Source organism: Ictalurus furcatus, chromosome 14, assembly GCF_023375685.1.
Source record: "Ictalurus furcatus strain D&B chromosome 14, Billie_1.0, whole genome shotgun sequence".
Classification (NCBI taxonomy): Eukaryota; Metazoa; Chordata; class Actinopteri; order Siluriformes; family Ictaluridae; genus Ictalurus; species Ictalurus furcatus.
Genome location: NC_071268.1, coordinates 11049369 through 11068355, shown reverse-complemented (window position 1 = coordinate 11068355; position 18987 = coordinate 11049369). Strand labels below are relative to the sequence as shown.

The following is an 18987-nucleotide window of genomic DNA, read 5'->3' as shown; positions in this document are numbered from 1 at the left end:
AAACAAGTAAAAAGGGCCTGAAAGGGAACACTGTGTTAGTGAGCTACTCCCTCCCTTTCCTTTGAGGGCTGCTGAGCATGCATAAATATCTGCCTGGAAAAGTTCGCCTGAATAGCACAGCTTCTGCATGCTTTCAGACCAGCAGCAAGAAATAGCTCAGAGATACAACACACATGCTATGCTAGCACAGTTAGCTTGTGAAGTTTAGTTTTTATACTGTACTGATGCTCAAATCTACAAATTTAACAATCAATAAATTTCTTAGTCACAGAGTTTGTTGTCGAGTGGCCAAACACTTATGTCAACGAACAGTTATATTAGCTGTACTTATAGTAAACCCAGCTGTTTGTTTATAAATCCATAGTGTTGGGTCCGAGTCCACCTCTGTCGAGTTCGATTCGAGATCAAGTCCTTAACCAATCGAGTCCAAAAGGGGCCGAGTTGGACTCTAGTCTGAATCCTTAATGGCCGAGTCCAGAAAGTAATTACATTGAAAAAAATGTTTAAATCGCAATTGTAAACTCAACACTGAGCTTTTAAATAAATATTTTAACCTTCACAAATTGCCCTTTAATATTTTTATTTCATGTCATCAGCACCTCAACTAGTTTCTTATCAAAAAATGGTTTTAAAGAAAAGAAAAGTGATAGGTGAGAGGTATATGTAGAACTTTTATTATATAATAAGTGTATGAAAATACAAATGAACCTGTTTTGTTATTGTATCACACTATATTGTGTCCTCCAGGGTTTCAGTGATTTGTTGCCTCTCCCCCACAGTTATATAGGCTGAGAGAGAGAGTACAGAGTAGAGTTACATTTAGCAGCATAACAACAAGCCCCATGCTTTATTACTGCTTTTAATCCGTCTATGAATGACAACAAACTCATTTCTGAACACAGCTCTGTTCTTGTAACTTTATTTCATTTTAATTCCTGAAATGGAAAGAAAAAAAAAATCCCTGTCAGCAGGGTTTATGATATTTACTACATTAAGAAGTACATTTCACATTTTACTTGAAGTTCAAGACTGGAATCACAAAATGCTAATGTCTAGGGGTGGGCGATATGATTACAGTCTTATTTCACGATAACGATACGTTTTCTCAGGTAGGTCTATCAGTAGTATTCAACTAAGAAATACTACAGAAACTGAATAAAGCAATTAAATGTAAAATAAAATAGACTTCACTGTATGACATATACAGTGATTCTTATTAAATTTACTGATGTTATTCAGTCAAATTAGAGAGTGAGTGATTTGCTCTTAGTCTTTTGTTGTTTAATTAACATTAATGACACAGACAGCAGAAGGTTTATTAGACTGCTGTCACTTTAAGACCGAATACACAGATCCAATATACTGTATTGATTTTTTCCCAACTGTTTACATTCACTTAAGATATAACCAACTGTGTTTGCATGAATACTCGGCCAGACCTGCATTTTGACATGATGTTTGTGTATTTATTTGACCATCCGAGCATAATAAACCACTAAAAAGAACTCAATTCGGTACTCGCATGATGAGGCGGCTTTCAAGTGTGCGCACAGAAAGCCCCCGGGTCAGGCAGGGAGACATTCATTCATTTCTTATTATCTTAATTTTATGTGGTTATTATTTTTTTTTTTTATCATTCTTTTCATGTTACACATGACCCGACTGTACTCTGAAAAATTGTCGAGTCCAAAAGTCAGAGTTTGTTCATAATAGGAATCGAGTACCCCAACTCTATAAATCTAAACATTTTTGAAGAATGTATTTAAATATCAGTTTGAAAAAATACATAAAATGTTATTTTCTCGCTCTGTTTGGATTTTCTTGTCAGCAATTTAGACAACTTATTTAAAATACCAAGACACATCCAATGTTAGCATTACATACAGAAGTAAAATAAGCAATATACATCAATATCAGTCAGTAAAAGTGAATATTTTCAGAACCTTTTATTTGAAATGTCAGTGTTCAAGAAATAAAACAGCAATATAAATATTAGCATATAAAATAAGTGTAACACTGAGGAGCAGGTGGGAGTATTAGAGTTTTATAAGGATGATGTTAAAGTGGGTACAGAGCATTACGTCATTGGCGGACACACACACATGGATAATATTTATATTTGTTTCTTCATATAGACATTAAGAAGCAATCTTGTACATATGCACAATAGAAAGCCCAAAAGAAGAGTGAATTGACCGAGGATAAGGAAGGGATTTATTATTTACTGTGTGCCTATTCATTTACGGGTGATCAGAGAGGAAGAAAAATAGAGGAAAACACAAAAATATATGCACAAACATCACAGGTTTCTAGACTACATGTGTTTTTCCTTTTTAAAAGTTAATCTCTTTATTTACAGTTGAGTTAGTCGGCTTTCTTGTGCTAAATAACTACTTATGCAACAGCAACAATTTGCATGATCGTTTTCTTTATTTATATATTTGCTTGTTTCTTTATTTATTTTTTTCATTTTTACTAAAAAAACAACACTATGTAACACATTCCAGTAGTAAGCCTGTGCTTCAGGCTCGGATTAAAAAAAAAAAAAAAATTCTTGTCGATTGTGTTTTATTGACTTTTTATGTATTGACTGTTATCTATTTACAACAGGTGCAGTTAATAATCACAAAATGAAGACTGAGTGGAGAAAAAAAACTGGGGGAAAAAATGAAAAAAGACAGACTATAATGAAATTTTGGTGATTAGAGCTATTTATAGATATATTATTCCCATTCTCAATTGATAGATCTGTGACTGGTCAATGCTGATTACTTATTTAGAACAACGTCATTATTATATTTCCTGATTTCTTCACTATAAGAATCTTTTTCATGCATTACTCTGCCAGAAACAAAATACCTCCAAATTCAAGCTAAGAAATCTGCATAACACGTAATGGAGGTTTATGGTGTTTATGGGTTATGGGGCAGCAGTTTCTCTCATTTGAGTCATATTTTCTCTGGAAGTTTATCTGAAGGTGAAAGGAATGCACCGAAAAGCACATTGTACGCATAAATTCCATGATAGAAGTCAAAATCTGAAGAAGGCATACAATTAAATCGCTCACTTTTAGGGATTTGTTTTTAATCAGGCATGCAATGCGTAGTTAAACTTAACGTTTTCTATGATGTTCAGCGTCATGCAGAAATGATTACCTTTGTTATTCCAGCAAAGACTCCCCAAATCCAACGCTTTATACTGTGTTTTATATTTTCATAGTGGTAACACAAGCACAGCAACAAAATAAAATAAAGAAGAGCTATTTTACAAGACCTGTAACAGCTTTCTCAATAAGGCCAGCAAATGCAGCTCGAAATGAAATGTCTCTGATACAAATCCAAGCACATCATTGTCATTATGATAACCGCCACAGGTTACCCTTCTCCCTCTACTGTTACATACTGTAATGACTAGATATATGTAAAAAGTTGTCCTTTAAAAGCTTTTAAAAAAATATCACCCAGCATCTGAGTTCAGTCTCCCAATCTCAGGAACATTCAGATTGATGAGAATTCAAAAGAAAACTTAATCCCGAAGTGAAACTATTGTACATAACACACTAATCCAGCCACAGGTGCTTATATTACATAGGAGTCAGTGGATTAAAATGGATGAAGAACCAAGACAATAACATGGAACAAAACCTGGAGCTGCACACTGATTTCTCATTCATTCTCATTTCATACTTCTGAAACAACAAGTGCACAAAAGCTCATCCATGTGTGAAGGAACAAGAGTAGATCTCCATTTCTAACCCCTGACCCTCACACCTCTCTCGCTCTACTTTATCTAAACTGACACCCAAAGCAAAACCTCATCCTACCCATCACACCCTTTCTCTCTTTATTTCTTCTCCTTCTTGGTAATCTTCTTCTTGCTAGCAGGCGTCTGGGCTTTGGGCAGCTCGACCTGGGCGCTGGTGACCTGTGGAGCAGGCAGTGCCTGAGGAGGCTGCTGGGGCTGCTGGGGGTTGGCACTGAGTGTAGCAGTGCTGCCTGGGATGTAGACGTTCTGTCGGTAATCAGGAACATGCTGCAGTGTGAACTGAGGGCTGTAGCGTGTGCTCAGGCCCATGGTGCCAGGACCCAATGTGTTAGTCGCCTCACTCACTTCTGTAGAGGAAAGAGAAGGAAAAAGGGCATTAACACTCAGCATGAAGGAGCAGACAGGTGGGTGTTTGAGTAAAGTGTGAGAGAAGGAATAAACAGTGCTGAAAGTATATATAAAAACTTGGGGATGGTGATACAGGAACAACTTTAGATTAAGATGAACTTTTACACACTTCTGGACTTGAAACTGAAATGCACTTGGGATATGTAACTGGAATTATCCATCCATCCATTTTCCACACTGCTTATCCTACACAGGGTCACGGGGGAACCTGGAGCCTATCCCAGGGAACTCGGGGCACAAGGAAGACAGCCCGGACAGGGGGACAACCCATCGCAGGGCACATTCACACACTACGGACCATTCAGAAATGCCAATCACAATACAATGCATATCTTTGGACTGGTGGAGAAAACCCCAAAGCACAAGGAGAGCATGCAAGCTCAGCACACCCAGAGCAGAAGCAGAATTCAAACCCCCGACCCTGGAGGTGCGAGGCAAACGTGTTAACCACTAAGCCACCGTATTCCCAGCCATGGCAGAAAGACTCTTTTGAAGACTCTAGCTGATATTTACAGCTGAGTTTGTGACAATATTCACAGATTGATACATTTACACTGGTATCTTATTCATACCATTAGAACAAACCATAGCTGGATCAACATTAGAGACCAAAACAATGAAGGCAAGAACTTGATGCGTGGATGTGTGTGAGACATTCATCTGTATGTGTTTATGTGGATCTGTTCTCTCTCCTGTTCGTGTCAGTAGGATATAGTACATGGCTCATAACTCTCATCCTGTGCACTGCTGAACCAGAAAGAACGAAACCCTCCCCCAATCTCCAGCATTCCCAGTTATGCTCAGAACACACACACACACACACACACACACAAAGAACAGCATAGTTAAATGCTGCAAAACAATACTGTTAAAATCTGTTCAAGCCCTCATTTAGGATTCAGACTTGTGTTCGTACCAGTTCCTTTCTTCTAAAAGAGCTCTTAATGTGGATATAAGGTTACCCCTACACCCCCTCAACACACCTCTATCCTTTTTCCACTCTCTGACACACTCCAGCTCATGTCTTCCCCACACAAAACTATGTTCATGGAAACTCTAGAGGCCAGGCAGGCTTTGCTGGAGGAGGACAGTGAGGCAATAACAATGGAAATAATGATCGCGTCTCCTTCTCCCTGACTCACATTACTTGGCACTCTTACTGCAGTCCGTACCGCTAAACAAAACAGCCGGAGATGATTCTGCTTTAGTCTGATTCTCTGTTATGACCATCATGTCCTTAGACAGAAATAACAGAAATTGCACAAAATGATCCATTCTGCCCTCGTGTGCTGGCGTTGGCTTGTTTGTGTCCGATTGTGTGTGTGTGTGGTTTAGTATATGTCTCTAAGCCTGCCCTGTCACTGTTGCAAGGAAAATGGAGGAACACACATTGTGTGTGTGTGTGTGTGTGTGTGACACAGCCCTTCAGTTTACTGCTAATGGCTAAACACGGATCTGATAATAATATCTATAGTAGAAACTCTCTACCCCAGTGGCATGTTATTGTAAAAACACACATATAAATATTGAGTATTTATGATGTACGTCTGCACTGCCAGCCAGTCAACTTCAAGTCACCTTAAAGTCACCTTTTTGTATGATCTCATCAATGAGTGTTATATAATAAAACCAGCTAAATTCACTCATCAGCTGTGTCTGAGGCCTGGCCTGATATTTTAAGGAATATGTTTCTTCATTGTTGTTCTGAGAATCCTGCTACGTAGCTCTAGACCCAGATCTAACGTAGATCTAAACCCACAGCACAAACAGTGAGCACTTGAATTGTTGAAGTGTACAATAATGACAGTAGGACACGCCTGCAGGGTTAACTTTCACTCAGTTCGCTTAGACTTGAAGATATTATTCAAATGTGATGCATAGATTAAAAAACAAGTCAAGCAGGACAAGTTCAACTGCAGCTTTTCATTTAATGCGCTGCCTGCTGCACTACACGCATTGCCCAAGCTGTGATCTGGTTGATGGTAGAATGGTTTTTACTAGACAGATTCATGAACATGGATGACAGATGATTCAGGAACATGTATGTAGAAACACTGACAAATCCATGTAAAATAACACGTAGCACAAAGCTATTATAGAACTCTCGAGTCACCTCTTTGTTAAACATATCGAGAAAAGAAAAGATAAAGATGCTATCCCGACTCCAATTGAATTTTATGTGTGTTGTGAGGACAGAACACTTCAGCTCATAGAAAAAACTGTGGCTAATAACTCGCTGACTTTTTCACCAAAACACAGTTCTGGTCAGCGCAGTCACGTTTTTACTTGCCTAGTGGGTTAGCTAATAAATATATGATTTGTCCACCTCTACATGCTGAATGTTATGCTCGCACAACACTAATAATAACCTGATTAAAAAGCCATCACAGATTTACGTTGGTGTATGATTATAAGTCATACCAAATTAGACTGTTTTCCTGTGGGTTTGTTTTACTAATTGGTATTAAATCACTCCTGTATAGAATTTTTTTAGTACCATACAATAAGCAAGAGAATAATAATCTGTATCCATGTAGGAAGTGAAAGACTGTGTGGAACAGAAATAAGATTCTGTGTGTGAGTGGCATAAAAAAAAAAAAAAATCAACAACGCTGATGAGCACAGAGCAGGCATTATCAACGGGCCTGTGCAGCTGCTGTCGCTTCCAGCAAACGCAAAATGTCAGAGGAGGAGGGACATGCGGGGACAGACAGGGAGAGTTGTAAGACTAATTCAATTTAGAGAGACCACTATATTTCATATTAACAATCACTTTAAAATGGCATTTAATTTTAGTTATTTATTATAGTATTATATGGAGAGTTTGAGAGAGGGAGACAGACAATGGAGTGTGTGTGTGTGAGAGAGAAAGAGAGAGAGGTGTGGTTCTGACCATTTGCGGCAGCCATTAGTGCCTGGAGCTGCTCAGCCTCAGTTGGGGGGTTTGGCCAGGGTCCGGTTCCCATGGCGACCTCTGGAGTGGCAGTGGCTCTGAGGGAGAGACAGAAAGAGGAAGACAAGTGAGTAAGCCAGCAACCATTTTGTTCCCCTGTTTCCTAAAGAAAACAGCTGTATGCATGCTCTGTACATGCGTCTGTGACTCTTCCATATGTTTTAGTTTTTTTTTTTTTAAATATATTTTGGTTCTGTCATAAAACCTGACAGTCTAGCATGGCCTCAAGGAGCAAAACAGGGCACATTACAGCTACTCTGTTTATTCCTTCTCTCTCTGTCATTCAGACACACACACACGCTCACACACTCAAATGCAAAAACACATCTCCCAACAGTCATGTAGTCAGATGCACATATACACTATGCACTCAATTTTCTACATTTGTACAGTCATTTTCAGGAGAGACGTTGTCACTAGTGTGGTAAATGGTAAATGGTCTGCACTTATATAGCGCTATCTTTTTACCTTAGCGGTTCCAAAGCACTTTACACTGTGTCTCATTCACCCATTCACACACACACTCTCACACACACATGCAAGGCGCTAACTTGCCATCGGGAGCATCTTGGGGTTCAGTGTCTTGCCCAAGGACACTTCAGTTACATGTAGAGCAGTGTTTATTAAAGGTTCCTTTGTTTGGCAACAGAAAAAACAAATCAACAGCCAGGTTTTATGCACGTACTGGATTGACACCATTCACTGCATCATGTTCCTACCTTAAATCCACCGAGATGCCTTAAAACTGCTACCTTAAATCCAAAGAGACGCCTTAAAACTGCTACCTTAAATCCACCGAGACGCCTTAAAACTGCTACCTTAAATCCATGGAGACTCTTAAAACTGCTACCTTAAATCCACCGCAAATTTTGTGCGTGCTGGTCATCTCTCTTATGAAACTCTTTTAGTTGGTATAATAACAATAATAATAATAATAATAATAATAATAATAGTAAGAAGAAGTAGAAGATGAAGAGGAAGAAGAAGAAAAGATTCTCTGAATATGTTACCATTTTAATGAACTGTATGAGACTATGGAATAAAGTAATTATTTAAAATACATGACTATATTGTCGAATTCATCTTGTTACATAAAAAGAAAATCACTTCCAAAACCATTCATCTTTGTCAATTTTGTGCATGTGTGTCCATTGTTTCCCAAATCAGTAAAGCATAACTAACAGTCTGTGTTGAAAACCCACACACTTAGATTGGCAGAACTGTCGTCCGTAATGCTACATGCTATGTACCCTGTAATTAGTCTGTGTGTGTGTGTGTGTGTGGAAATGCATAGGGGACTAGTCATACTATATCCACTACTCCAGACTGGACCATACCACTGTCTCTACAATATAGCACTGCAAAAACTCTATCACGCATACATACACAAATGTTTACGCTGCCCTGAACCATGTTATGTCATTAAGTAAAAAGTTAATGAGACCAGAAACAGAGAGGTAACAGCTGCCTGAAAGTAAACCTACACACACACACACACACACACACACACACACACACACACACACACACACACACACACACACACACACACACACACACACACACACACACACACACACACACACACACACTGATCATTTCCATGTGGTCTAAGCTGAGCTTCAAAGCTTTGTTTTTAAACCCAATTTGCATCTGTAGAGAACAAACACAAAAGTAGGCCAGCTCTCTGTAATACTCACCTCATTAGAGAAGACTAATACACACACACACACACACACACACACACACTAGAATTAAGAAAATAGGGTCACCATCTTAGGTCTTCATTAATAGTGCTTTTCCTGTTTATTAGCAGAAAACTCACTTTAGGCAGTTTTTTTTTACTGTCTCTACCTGATGTACAGAATCCCTCAGCTTTACAACATTAAAGTGATTAAAGCTCCCATGCAGTTTCACTGTAAACCAGACGGACTTAATGACACAATTAGGATTTACAAAGGAAGAGAGAAAACGTTCTCACAATCTCTATTCATTACATAAATACAGAGCAAACAGCTCTTAAAACCTAGAGCACTACCGGTGGCACAGTAGCTGCTTTAATCTTTTCCTTTAGTCTCATTTAATAATCGCGGTACAGTAATTGTACACAAAAAACAACAACATACTAGTAGGAAGAAAAAAAAGATAAACTTGTTGGGAGAAGAGGTACATATTAATTTGGCTTGGAAGAAGGAAAAGGAAGAACATGGGAGAATGAACTTTGGGGTCTATGGCACTGAAAGATCTGCATCGATATCAGTCTGGTCTTAGGCACCACCAGTAGCCCAGTATTGGTGGATCTGAGAGTTCGAGCAGGGTGTAGTGCTGTAGGAGAGATAAGGAGGTTTATTATGAGTAGCTACACTACTCATAGTAGTTGTTACACCAGTAGCTAAATTTGGAATGTTTTTTGAGTATATTTAGGGTTTTTCCCAGAAATGCTGTTAAAAGAAGAAGGAATTACAGTGATCTGGGCATGAAATTACGAAAGCATGTATTTAACAACTCCATATAGCACCAGGTGAATTACAACTCTGATTAGAGTAGACAACATGACCACGCAACTGTCTGATACCTGAACATGTTTACTTAGAGAACTCGCTCTCTCTGTCTCTCTCTGAGCAAACATGCCTTATTTCTGTAGCTCATTAGATTAGCTAAGCTGTTCGAGAAAGATGAAGTCACACCAACTTAGGGTCTCTCACGCTGTATGAAGCATGATTACTAATCAATGATAAAACCAAAAATGCCATGTTACTATAGTTTAACTACAGGTATGTTCATTATCTCATGCTTGTTCCCTCATTAAACTGTAATTACAGAATAGTACAGCTTCCTCTACATAATCCCCTCAAAATTAAGTTTATAATGTCCCTTCACTTATACATTTCCCATTCACATATTTACATTACAACCACAAAAACCCTGCACAATGTATCAATTTAAGTGATATGAAGATTAAACATATTCATTAGAGACATCTTTGCGTCGAGTCTCTGATCCTTCTCACTCCTGCCTGGATCTCATGGGTTCTCACTTCCTGCTTTATACGAACCCAAAGGCCATAAAGCAGATCTACAACACAGCATTACACTCTCCAGGGAATCGGAAGACAATTAGTCACACCAGCAGATGATGTCATGACAATGACTAGAGTAAGATTCATGCATACAAAGGCTGAGAACATGGTGAAATGGTGAGCAGGAGTAATGAAAAGAACAGCAAAGGAATGCACAAGCAGGTTTAAAAGTTCACCAAAAAAAAGAGACAGACAAACAGCCTGCAAGAGAAGATTCTGTACTGGAGTAGAGTGAGAGGAGAGGAAAGGAAAGGAGAGGGGAAAAAAGAGGAGAGGAAAGGAAAGAAGAGCTGCCAGACTCTGGTTGCCAAGCACAGAAAGAGAGCCAGAGCCAGAATGAAGGAATGCAGGACACGAGGACAGAAACTGCTCATAAGGAACAGACCAGAGCCCAGGTAGACAATGATGACCTGCTAAACTGCAGCGTCACATAAAACAGACCTTCTCACATGACTTTGACTGCTTTATAAATAACATTTAGCAATAAAACTGAGATCAGATCACTGCATACGTACAAAATAAACAGAAGCAGTTTCATATTTGACCCTGGACACGCACATTCCATGAGTTTGGGACCTATGACTCAGGGCTTATTAGTTATTGTGTCTGTGGGGGAACATAAGATGCTTCATTTGTCCCTAATTAGCTTCACACTCCTATAAAGGGAAATGATGCTTCCTTTGGTCAGCATTATCATATCCTGTGGTTAGATAAGCACTTCCTGTGGTAAAGGCTATGGGCTGTGGATTCAAGTGCAGAGAGAGCACAGAAATACAGAAACACCCCCTCCCCACACACACACAGAGAGAGAGAGAGAGAGAGAGAGCGAGAGAGAGAGAGAGAGAGAGAGAGAGAGAACTTAGAGGAAACCATGCAAGTTCTCAAGTGCAAAATTGTCATTCATAATGATCTGCATTACAAAACATTGTTTTAACCACTATATGGTTGAAAAAGTCCTGATAAATTACACATTCATCTCTGAGAATACTTCAAGAATGTTACTGCTTTTTGCTGTTTTAACACGTTTTTGCCTTTGATCCACACACACACACACACTGGGGAAGGTTCTTGTGAGTTACAAAAGGTTTTGCTAACGCTGATTTTCTAACCCATATGTGCATCTTGATAAATTCCACTGCATTTGATAAAAATCACTCGTAAATTATCGAGCATGTGCAAGACACAGCTGATGTGCATTTAGTGACACCCACAAAGCTCCATAGAATGCAAAGGTCATGGAGAGCTGACAAGGGTAAAATGACAATTAAATGGTGAATCTAAATCTTCCAGTAATGCAGCACAGCCACTGCAGTGCACTGGCCACACACACACACACACACACACACACACACACACACACACACACACACACACACACACACACACACACACACACACACACACACACACACACACACAGCGCCTTCTTTTATAAGGCACCGTTTCTTTGTCCTAACCCAATGCCTAGTCTTATTGGTCTTAATTTATAGATTTGATTTGGATTGCTTTCTTTCAAGTGAGTAAAATGACAGAAATGACAGTATTTCACTAAATGTACAATAAGTATGTGTGTGTCATTGATATATATGAACTTTTTAAACTTGACAGCGTAATCTGTATATAAATTAACAGTAACTCATCGCCAGTTATATGATTTGGTGTTGATCAGCTGAGGTTCACATCAAGAGTCTCCCTATACATAACTACATACACAATTTACTTATACATAATTTACATAACTCACAAGCTTCAATTGAATATGAAGATTTTTTTTTTTTTAAACTGGATTTTTTTTAGTGAATTCTGGTGCAAATGCTTTGGCAAAAGACTTTGTTCAAATTTGTTCAGATCTAACTTGATCAGGCTGACTGTCAGCCATTGACCTCAATGTGCTGATATCAGCACCGATAAAGAGTACACTTTTTGGAACTGTTTCCCAAAGTTAAAAATAAATCATTTTAATTCTCTTTGAAACATCACTTTCACTAACAGGTTTGTTTTACACCATTGCTAATCAGACACATTTACAAACTTACATACTCTAAATCACCACACCCAACTAGTCCATTATTCTAGCAATATAAAAAGTCTAAAAAGTAAGCAAAGCCAGTGGCATGGCTATAAACAGCACATAATACTACAGGATCAGTGTCTGAGTGCAGAAAGCCAATAGGGAGCGGCTACGTGGGGATAAAAGTCTACTGGCATAATGATCCTGTGCCATTCCCTTGTGGGGTGATGTAGATCTTAAAAGGGCAGATCTGAACTAGTGACTGAAATAAAGACCAATGATGCAGCATTTGAATTATTTTGTTTCATCATAAAGTGGAAGAATATGGTACGATACATACATACACACACACACACACACACACACACATATATATATTATGAGAGAGAGAGAGAGAGAAAGAAATCTGCCTCATGTACTGAATATCTGTAGTGAGTGGATTCTTCTTCTTTAAGAATCTCTAACCTTTAATAAAATCTACCAACTGTCTGATTCCAAAACCAAATAATACATTCACCCTCTAGGCTTTCTTTCCTTGATGATCCTTCAAACAACTTTGAATGACAAATAGTAAATCTTGCAGCTTAACTGCCAATAAGCAGAGGGGTTTAAGAGTCGTCCCACTGTTATATATGTGGAGCTGATGTTTGAAATGAAACAAAAAAAGATTTAATGTCTTCCAAATGGCTTTTTCTCAGGCAGGAATGTGTTATGTAATGTCTATTGGGAATTTGGTGCAGTGTGAGCACCAGAGCTGCTTGGCATGAGAGAGAGGATGAATGCCTTTGGCTCTGAAGGCCTTAAGCTCATGCTGGGCAGGAAAACTGTAAGTTACTGACAGTCGCATAAGAAGGGAGATTTCCCACTGGAGCTCTCGCCTTTGCCACAGTCAATTACAGCTGCAGCAACAGATGTGGCACTATTATGACTACAAGCACCACAACACTGCTTTTTTTCTTTCGTTCTTTCTGTCTTTCAAATGCATTGCACTTCTACTGTCAGTCAATTTTCACACAACAAGTGCAATACTTCGGCTTGTTTCCATTTAGTAATCCTGTATTTGGTATATCGTATTCTTCCTGTATACTTTACTTTATTTTTAATTATACGTCCTTGTATTGCGTGTTTGTGTATCTTATGTCTTATAATGTTATGCGTTAGCAATTTACCCGAGTCTCTCCTCAAGCATTTCAGCAAACATAGTGCAAACCTAGCCTTCCGCCTAATCTTCCATTCTTTTGTTGAATCATGTGATGGATACTCCCCGCCTCCTCCTGTGTACCTACCAGGCTCTATTTTTTAAATTGTGTAGTTTGGGTGTGTGTTAATGAGACCATAATTTAATCCACAAACATTTCATTAGTTGGTGTGTTGGTTAGCTTGTGCATTCAGTTTGCCCCTAGGCCAACAGATTTCTGTCCTCTCTCCTGTTCGGATCTGTGATGAGCAAACGGTGCCCTCTGCATTATCATCCAAAACACACACACACACACACACACACACACAAACTAGAAGAAACTGGAAGATCCAGAAAAGGTTTCTTTAAGACTAGGGGTAACTCTGTAGATATGCATAAAAATCCTGTTGTACAGTACTGTGAAAAAGTCTTAGGCACCCTTGTTTTTTTTTTACTACAAACTTTGTTATAGATTTTTATTTTATGACTGCTACATTATCAAGTCAGTACAAAAACATTTTAGATTCTCAAACATTAGTTTTCCAGCACAAAATTAAATGTTATAGAAAAATGTCTGGGTGTCAGTAAAGAAAGTAGTATATTACGTAAGAGACACTTTTCAGACAAAAAACCACAGTGAAGGCTGCTGGGTTTCGCTGCAAAAATAAGAAACAAGTGCAACAGTCAAAATTTCCAGAAGAACCATGGCTGGTTCTGTAAGATGCTCAATAAAACTTACAGCTCATTACCTTATACAACTGCACTGATTCTACCTGAAACTACAAATAGTTTTAAAGCAAAGGGTCATCTAAATATTAACTTAGTTTCATTTATTACTGTTTACTGCTCTTTATACAGTTTTTTTTTAAGTAGAGACATTTAATTTCATTATTTTTGAAGGCATCTTTGCTCAACAGCATTTCTTTGTATGTGCCTAAGACTTTTGCACAGTACTGTATACAAGTGTGTATTAATGCAATGCAAATCCATGAGTGTCAAATGGGTGTGTATTTGTATAACTTCAGTTATACACACAGTTATATGGTTTTCATGATATGCAAATGTATGCTTTAATGAACTCACCCACTGGGTCCAGGTCTCTGGTTCGGGTTGAAACGCCAGTCAGCGTTGGGGGGTTTTTGCTGCTGAGAGGGGAAAAAAAAACAGCTACGTTTTAACCCTGAAGGCTTAATGCAAATATTTCAGTTTCAGCTGCCAACTATAATGCAGCCAGAGTTATGGATTAAGACAGTGTCAGTATACAGGATTCCTGTGATTATCACAGTGCAGAGTCAGAGTCGTTCTGTGCACCTGCAAGGCCACAGAGAAGGTCACATTATAACTCACAGACCTGAAAGACTGAAAGCAGAGGCTGAATGCCAAATGCATTTCTATTCACTATATGTGCTCAATAGATAAGCTACAACATAATGGTGCTGTAGAACTTATGTAATGCACTATATGGTTAATTTGAGATCACATATTTGGCAGTACCAATCATTTAGCTTGCTTTGCTCACTTATCAAGAGACAAAAAAGAACTGAGTCCATAGCAGAGAAGATATCAATGAGCTTGTGTGTGAAGCTGCTAAAACTACAACTACACACAGAAAGTTCAAAATGACAAAAAAAACCCCTGTCTGCTGACATATCTGCTTGCATTGCCTCTAGACCACAGCACTTACACTGCTGCTTCAAACTAAAAAACAGCTAAGAGCTATGGGTAGTGCATGCTGAGAGTCTCCAACACAATCCAGGATTGTTTCTGGAACAAGCAGTAGCGCAAATTGATTGACTCCATGAAACATCAGCTAGAAGACAAAGCCACCATTGTGTTCATGTTGGATGGAAAGGACATCCTCGGTAGACAGGAAGCAAATAGGACAGTCACGGCCCAGTGCTGTGTATTTAATTATATTTTAATCATGATTGCAATCTTTGTATATTTTAATTAAAAATAATCCACTACAAACAGTAATTTCATGCTGCATTAAATTACAAGTTTTTCATTTATTTTTATTTATTTTAAGTCTAGTTGTGTTTATATTTAGCATTAAATTTATATATACATATAAGGCATAGTGGTTAGCACGTTTGCCTCACACTGCCAGGGTTGGGGGTTCAATTCCAGCCGCTGCCCTGTGTGTGTGTGTGGAGTTTCTCCCCGTGCTGCGGGGGTTTCCTCCGGGTACTCCGGTTTCCTCCCCCAGTCCAAAGACATGCATGGTAGGCTGATTGCCATGTCCAAAGTGTCCGTAGTGTATGAATGGGTGTGTGAATGTGTATGTGAGTGTGCCCTGCAATGGCTGGCACCCTGTATAGGGTGTACCCCGCCTTGTGCCCCAAGCTCCCTGGGATAGGCTCCAGGTTCCCCGCGACCCTGTAGGATAAGCGGTATAGAAAATAAATGGATGGATGGATGGATGGAGATATATATATATATATATATATATATATATATATATATATATATATATATACATATATATATATATATATGTATGTATGTATGTATGTATGTATGTATTAGGACCAGCATTTTGATTCAAAGATTTGCACAGGATTATACTGAAGAAATATAGATGAGTATGTTAAAGAAATTACTATTTTCTTTTGAAATGATAATGATGATAAGATGCGGTAAAAACTTTGTAGTCCCTAAGTTAGTTGAATCACTGGGATAAATAATTGTTATCGCAATACTGAGCAAGATAATCATGATTACCATTTTATCAATATTGTGCAGCCCCAATATGAACTAAAATATACTCATAGAGACGTTCTTATCTTTTTTTTTTTAAATGCACAGAAACTCCTAAGACAGATTAGATTGTTGATTAAAGAGAAATAAAAGCTCCTCTATTTCTATCTTCCTTGCTCTTTCTGTATCTTCCTTCTTTCATTAGTGTGTTGTTGAATGAACTGTAACATCAGCTCTGCACTCTCCAAGAGTGAAAAGAGAAGAGGCTGAATTATTCAAGCCCTGTGCTGTCAAATAAAAGTACATCCACACATATAGATACTTAAACACACGTGCATCAGAGTACAATTACAACGTATTACCACACACACATAAAATCAATGCCAACCAAAACCTAAATAAAAGCTTACACTTACAATAAAATACACTGCCCTTGTCCCACTGTTAGTGTAATATAGACATTGTACATTTTGACTTGTACAATGAAACGAAACACACTAAAATATTAAATAAATGCAGGTACATTTTAATAAGGGTCACAGGCCCAATGCACACACAGGATCTTAATATTATTAGTCTAAATAGCATCTCTCTTTCTAAATGTGTACAAAACAACGTCTTTGACCTGGGCTGCTGATTCTCCTATAAAGGGCAGACTGTGTTAAATCACTTTGTATATGGCATTTTGAGTTTGTGTGTTTGTGTGTGTGTGCACACAAAAACTAAAGGCTATAATGATGCACTCTGTATACACAGTATACACTCTGACCTGTAGGCCGAGTCACTCTGAGAGAGACAACAGGAGTTTGAGGGGAATGAAAGCAAACAAGAAATGGAGACTTGGGAAAAACCCAAAGCAAACCACCATATGAGACAAAAACTGCAAGACTACACTTGGTCTTTCTCCAGTTTTAGTCTTCTTATTCCTTTCTGTTCTCCCTTCTCTCTCTGATCCATGTCTTTATCTCCTGATCTGTTTCCTCTTTCTTCTCATTTTCAGCTTTCAGATGGAAAACAGGAAAGGAAAATGAGAGGAATATTTAAAAAAAATAATAATTCGTTTTCAAAATGGCCTCCAAGAAGTCCAACATTCCAACGCTGTGATGATCATAGTGCAGAGTCAGAGCTGCTCTGTGCACTTGCAAGGCCACAGGAAAGGTCATGTTAAAATCCACAAAACCCACAGACAGACAAGATTTAAAGCAGAGGCTGTGCAATACTGTACTAGTATTTCAATTACTTACACACACATACATACACACATTCAGTAGATTCAACAAACTGTTAGGGGCGAAATCCTGAATGGATATGTGCTCACTAAATACGGAATAACACATCAGTGTTTGAGAAACTATTTAATGCACAATAAGTGCAACAGTTTAAAATTTATCCACATTAATAATAATACTGGAAATGAACTATTTTTAAAGAATGCATTTTTAAACTATAAAATAGATACTTTTTGATTTCAGTTGAAAAACTTTGGATTTAACAGAGGCAATAAGTTGGATGAATTTATTCAGACCCATCAAAAACAAAGGTTATTTAGCCAAAACTTGTTGAAAATGTGTGTTTCAACACACTAAACGTAAAATGTTTGGATCTTAAAAATTTCCATGTGGATTTCTGCTTTGCTTTTGAATGTATAAATAAGCAAATGCCAGCAGAATTTGAATAGTTTGAATAGTACAATTCGTTTTGACAGAATTAGTCAGATATGATATATAGAAACTTTGATAACTAAAAAATATATAGAATATATTATTAGTAACTAATATCTACATTTAACTTTGTATCACATGAGACAACTGTGGAGTCTCAATAACCAATCTACATTTACTGGAACACACATGTTGTCATTTAGTACTCTGCTGATGGGCTGTGCTTGCAGCCCAACAGCCGTGTCCCATTCCTGACACGCACGCCATTAAAGTAGCACTCTGTTTTAAGACAACCTGTAGAAAGTTTCCAACATGAGGTTAACCTAAATAATAGCTTTCAGTTCTCTTGGGTCTACCGTGTTTCTTAAGTGTTTTACTGAGGTCTGTGAGTTTAATTCAACAGCTGTGGCTCAGTGGGTAAAAGCTCCCAGCCAGCCAGCCAGGACATGGGGTAAAAAGTGGTGTTGAAGAGTGCATCATTTTGAAATTCTCCAGAGATATATTGACCACATAATAATATTCATGAAGTAAATTGTTTGTCTGTGTTGTGAGGTAAAAATAAATACCGGATCAATAAGATCACACTTAAATATTGCCATAGTGCTACTACACTGGCCATTAAAGTAAGGCTACAAGCAAGATGGTGTAAAAATCCATCTATGAAATGAACTGGAACTTAACACTTTGTGTGCCACTGCACTGAAACCGGATACATATTCAGGCTTCCCGCCAAGGCTAGGCTCTACAGAGGGAATGCATGGAAAACAGCTGCTTCTAAGCATACACACACATCCTTTATTGCGCTAATGAAAGACAAATCTCTATCTCATTCTCTACATCAGCGAGGATGCTCCTCTTACCTAATTCCTAAATGGAAAATTTCCACAGCAGTGGATCATTAATGTCTATTCAGTTCTGTTGTAATAATGTTTTCAGATGGTTTTCTTACAATAATGTAGAGACAAAATAACCCTGCAATGTTCCTGTACTCACCAGAGCTAGTTTTGTTTTTTTACCCATGACTTGAACAGCTGTAAGCAATTCGAGTGCTTGACTTCAGACTGCACTGAGAAAAAAATTCAAGAACTCCAGCTCAGCTAAGCAGATATTCTGCTCACTGTGATGATACTCATTTTATCTTAGAAGAGCAGATATCTCACAACTATAATATTCATGAAGTACAGTCCATGGAATAAGACTTTCAAAAAGTTGTGAGTTAAATAAAATGCACCA

General features: G+C 38.2%; 1 protein-coding gene across 13 annotated transcripts in view; it reads right to left on the bottom strand.

Annotated features, from left to right (window-relative positions):
- Positions 1-2560: 2560 nt before the first annotated feature.
- Positions 2561-18987, bottom strand: part of LOC128618166 (protocadherin gamma-A11-like) — a 96807-nt gene continuing 80380 nt past the window's right edge. For 9 of the 13 annotated variants that reach the window (XM_053641649.1, XM_053641643.1, XM_053641638.1 and 6 more), the window contains exons 2-4: positions 14477-14538; positions 7067-7164; positions 2561-4112 (exon numbers count right to left, since the gene is read on the bottom strand). In XM_053641649.1, coding sequence (XP_053497624.1) covers positions 3844-4112; positions 7067-7164; positions 14477-14538 — 429 coding nt within the window. In that variant the 3' untranslated portion in view covers positions 2561-3843. The remainder of the gene's footprint in view (positions 4113-7066; positions 7165-14476; positions 14539-18987) is intronic. The other 4 variants (XM_053641646.1, XM_053641645.1, XM_053641648.1 and 1 more) reach the window with 1 other exon arrangement.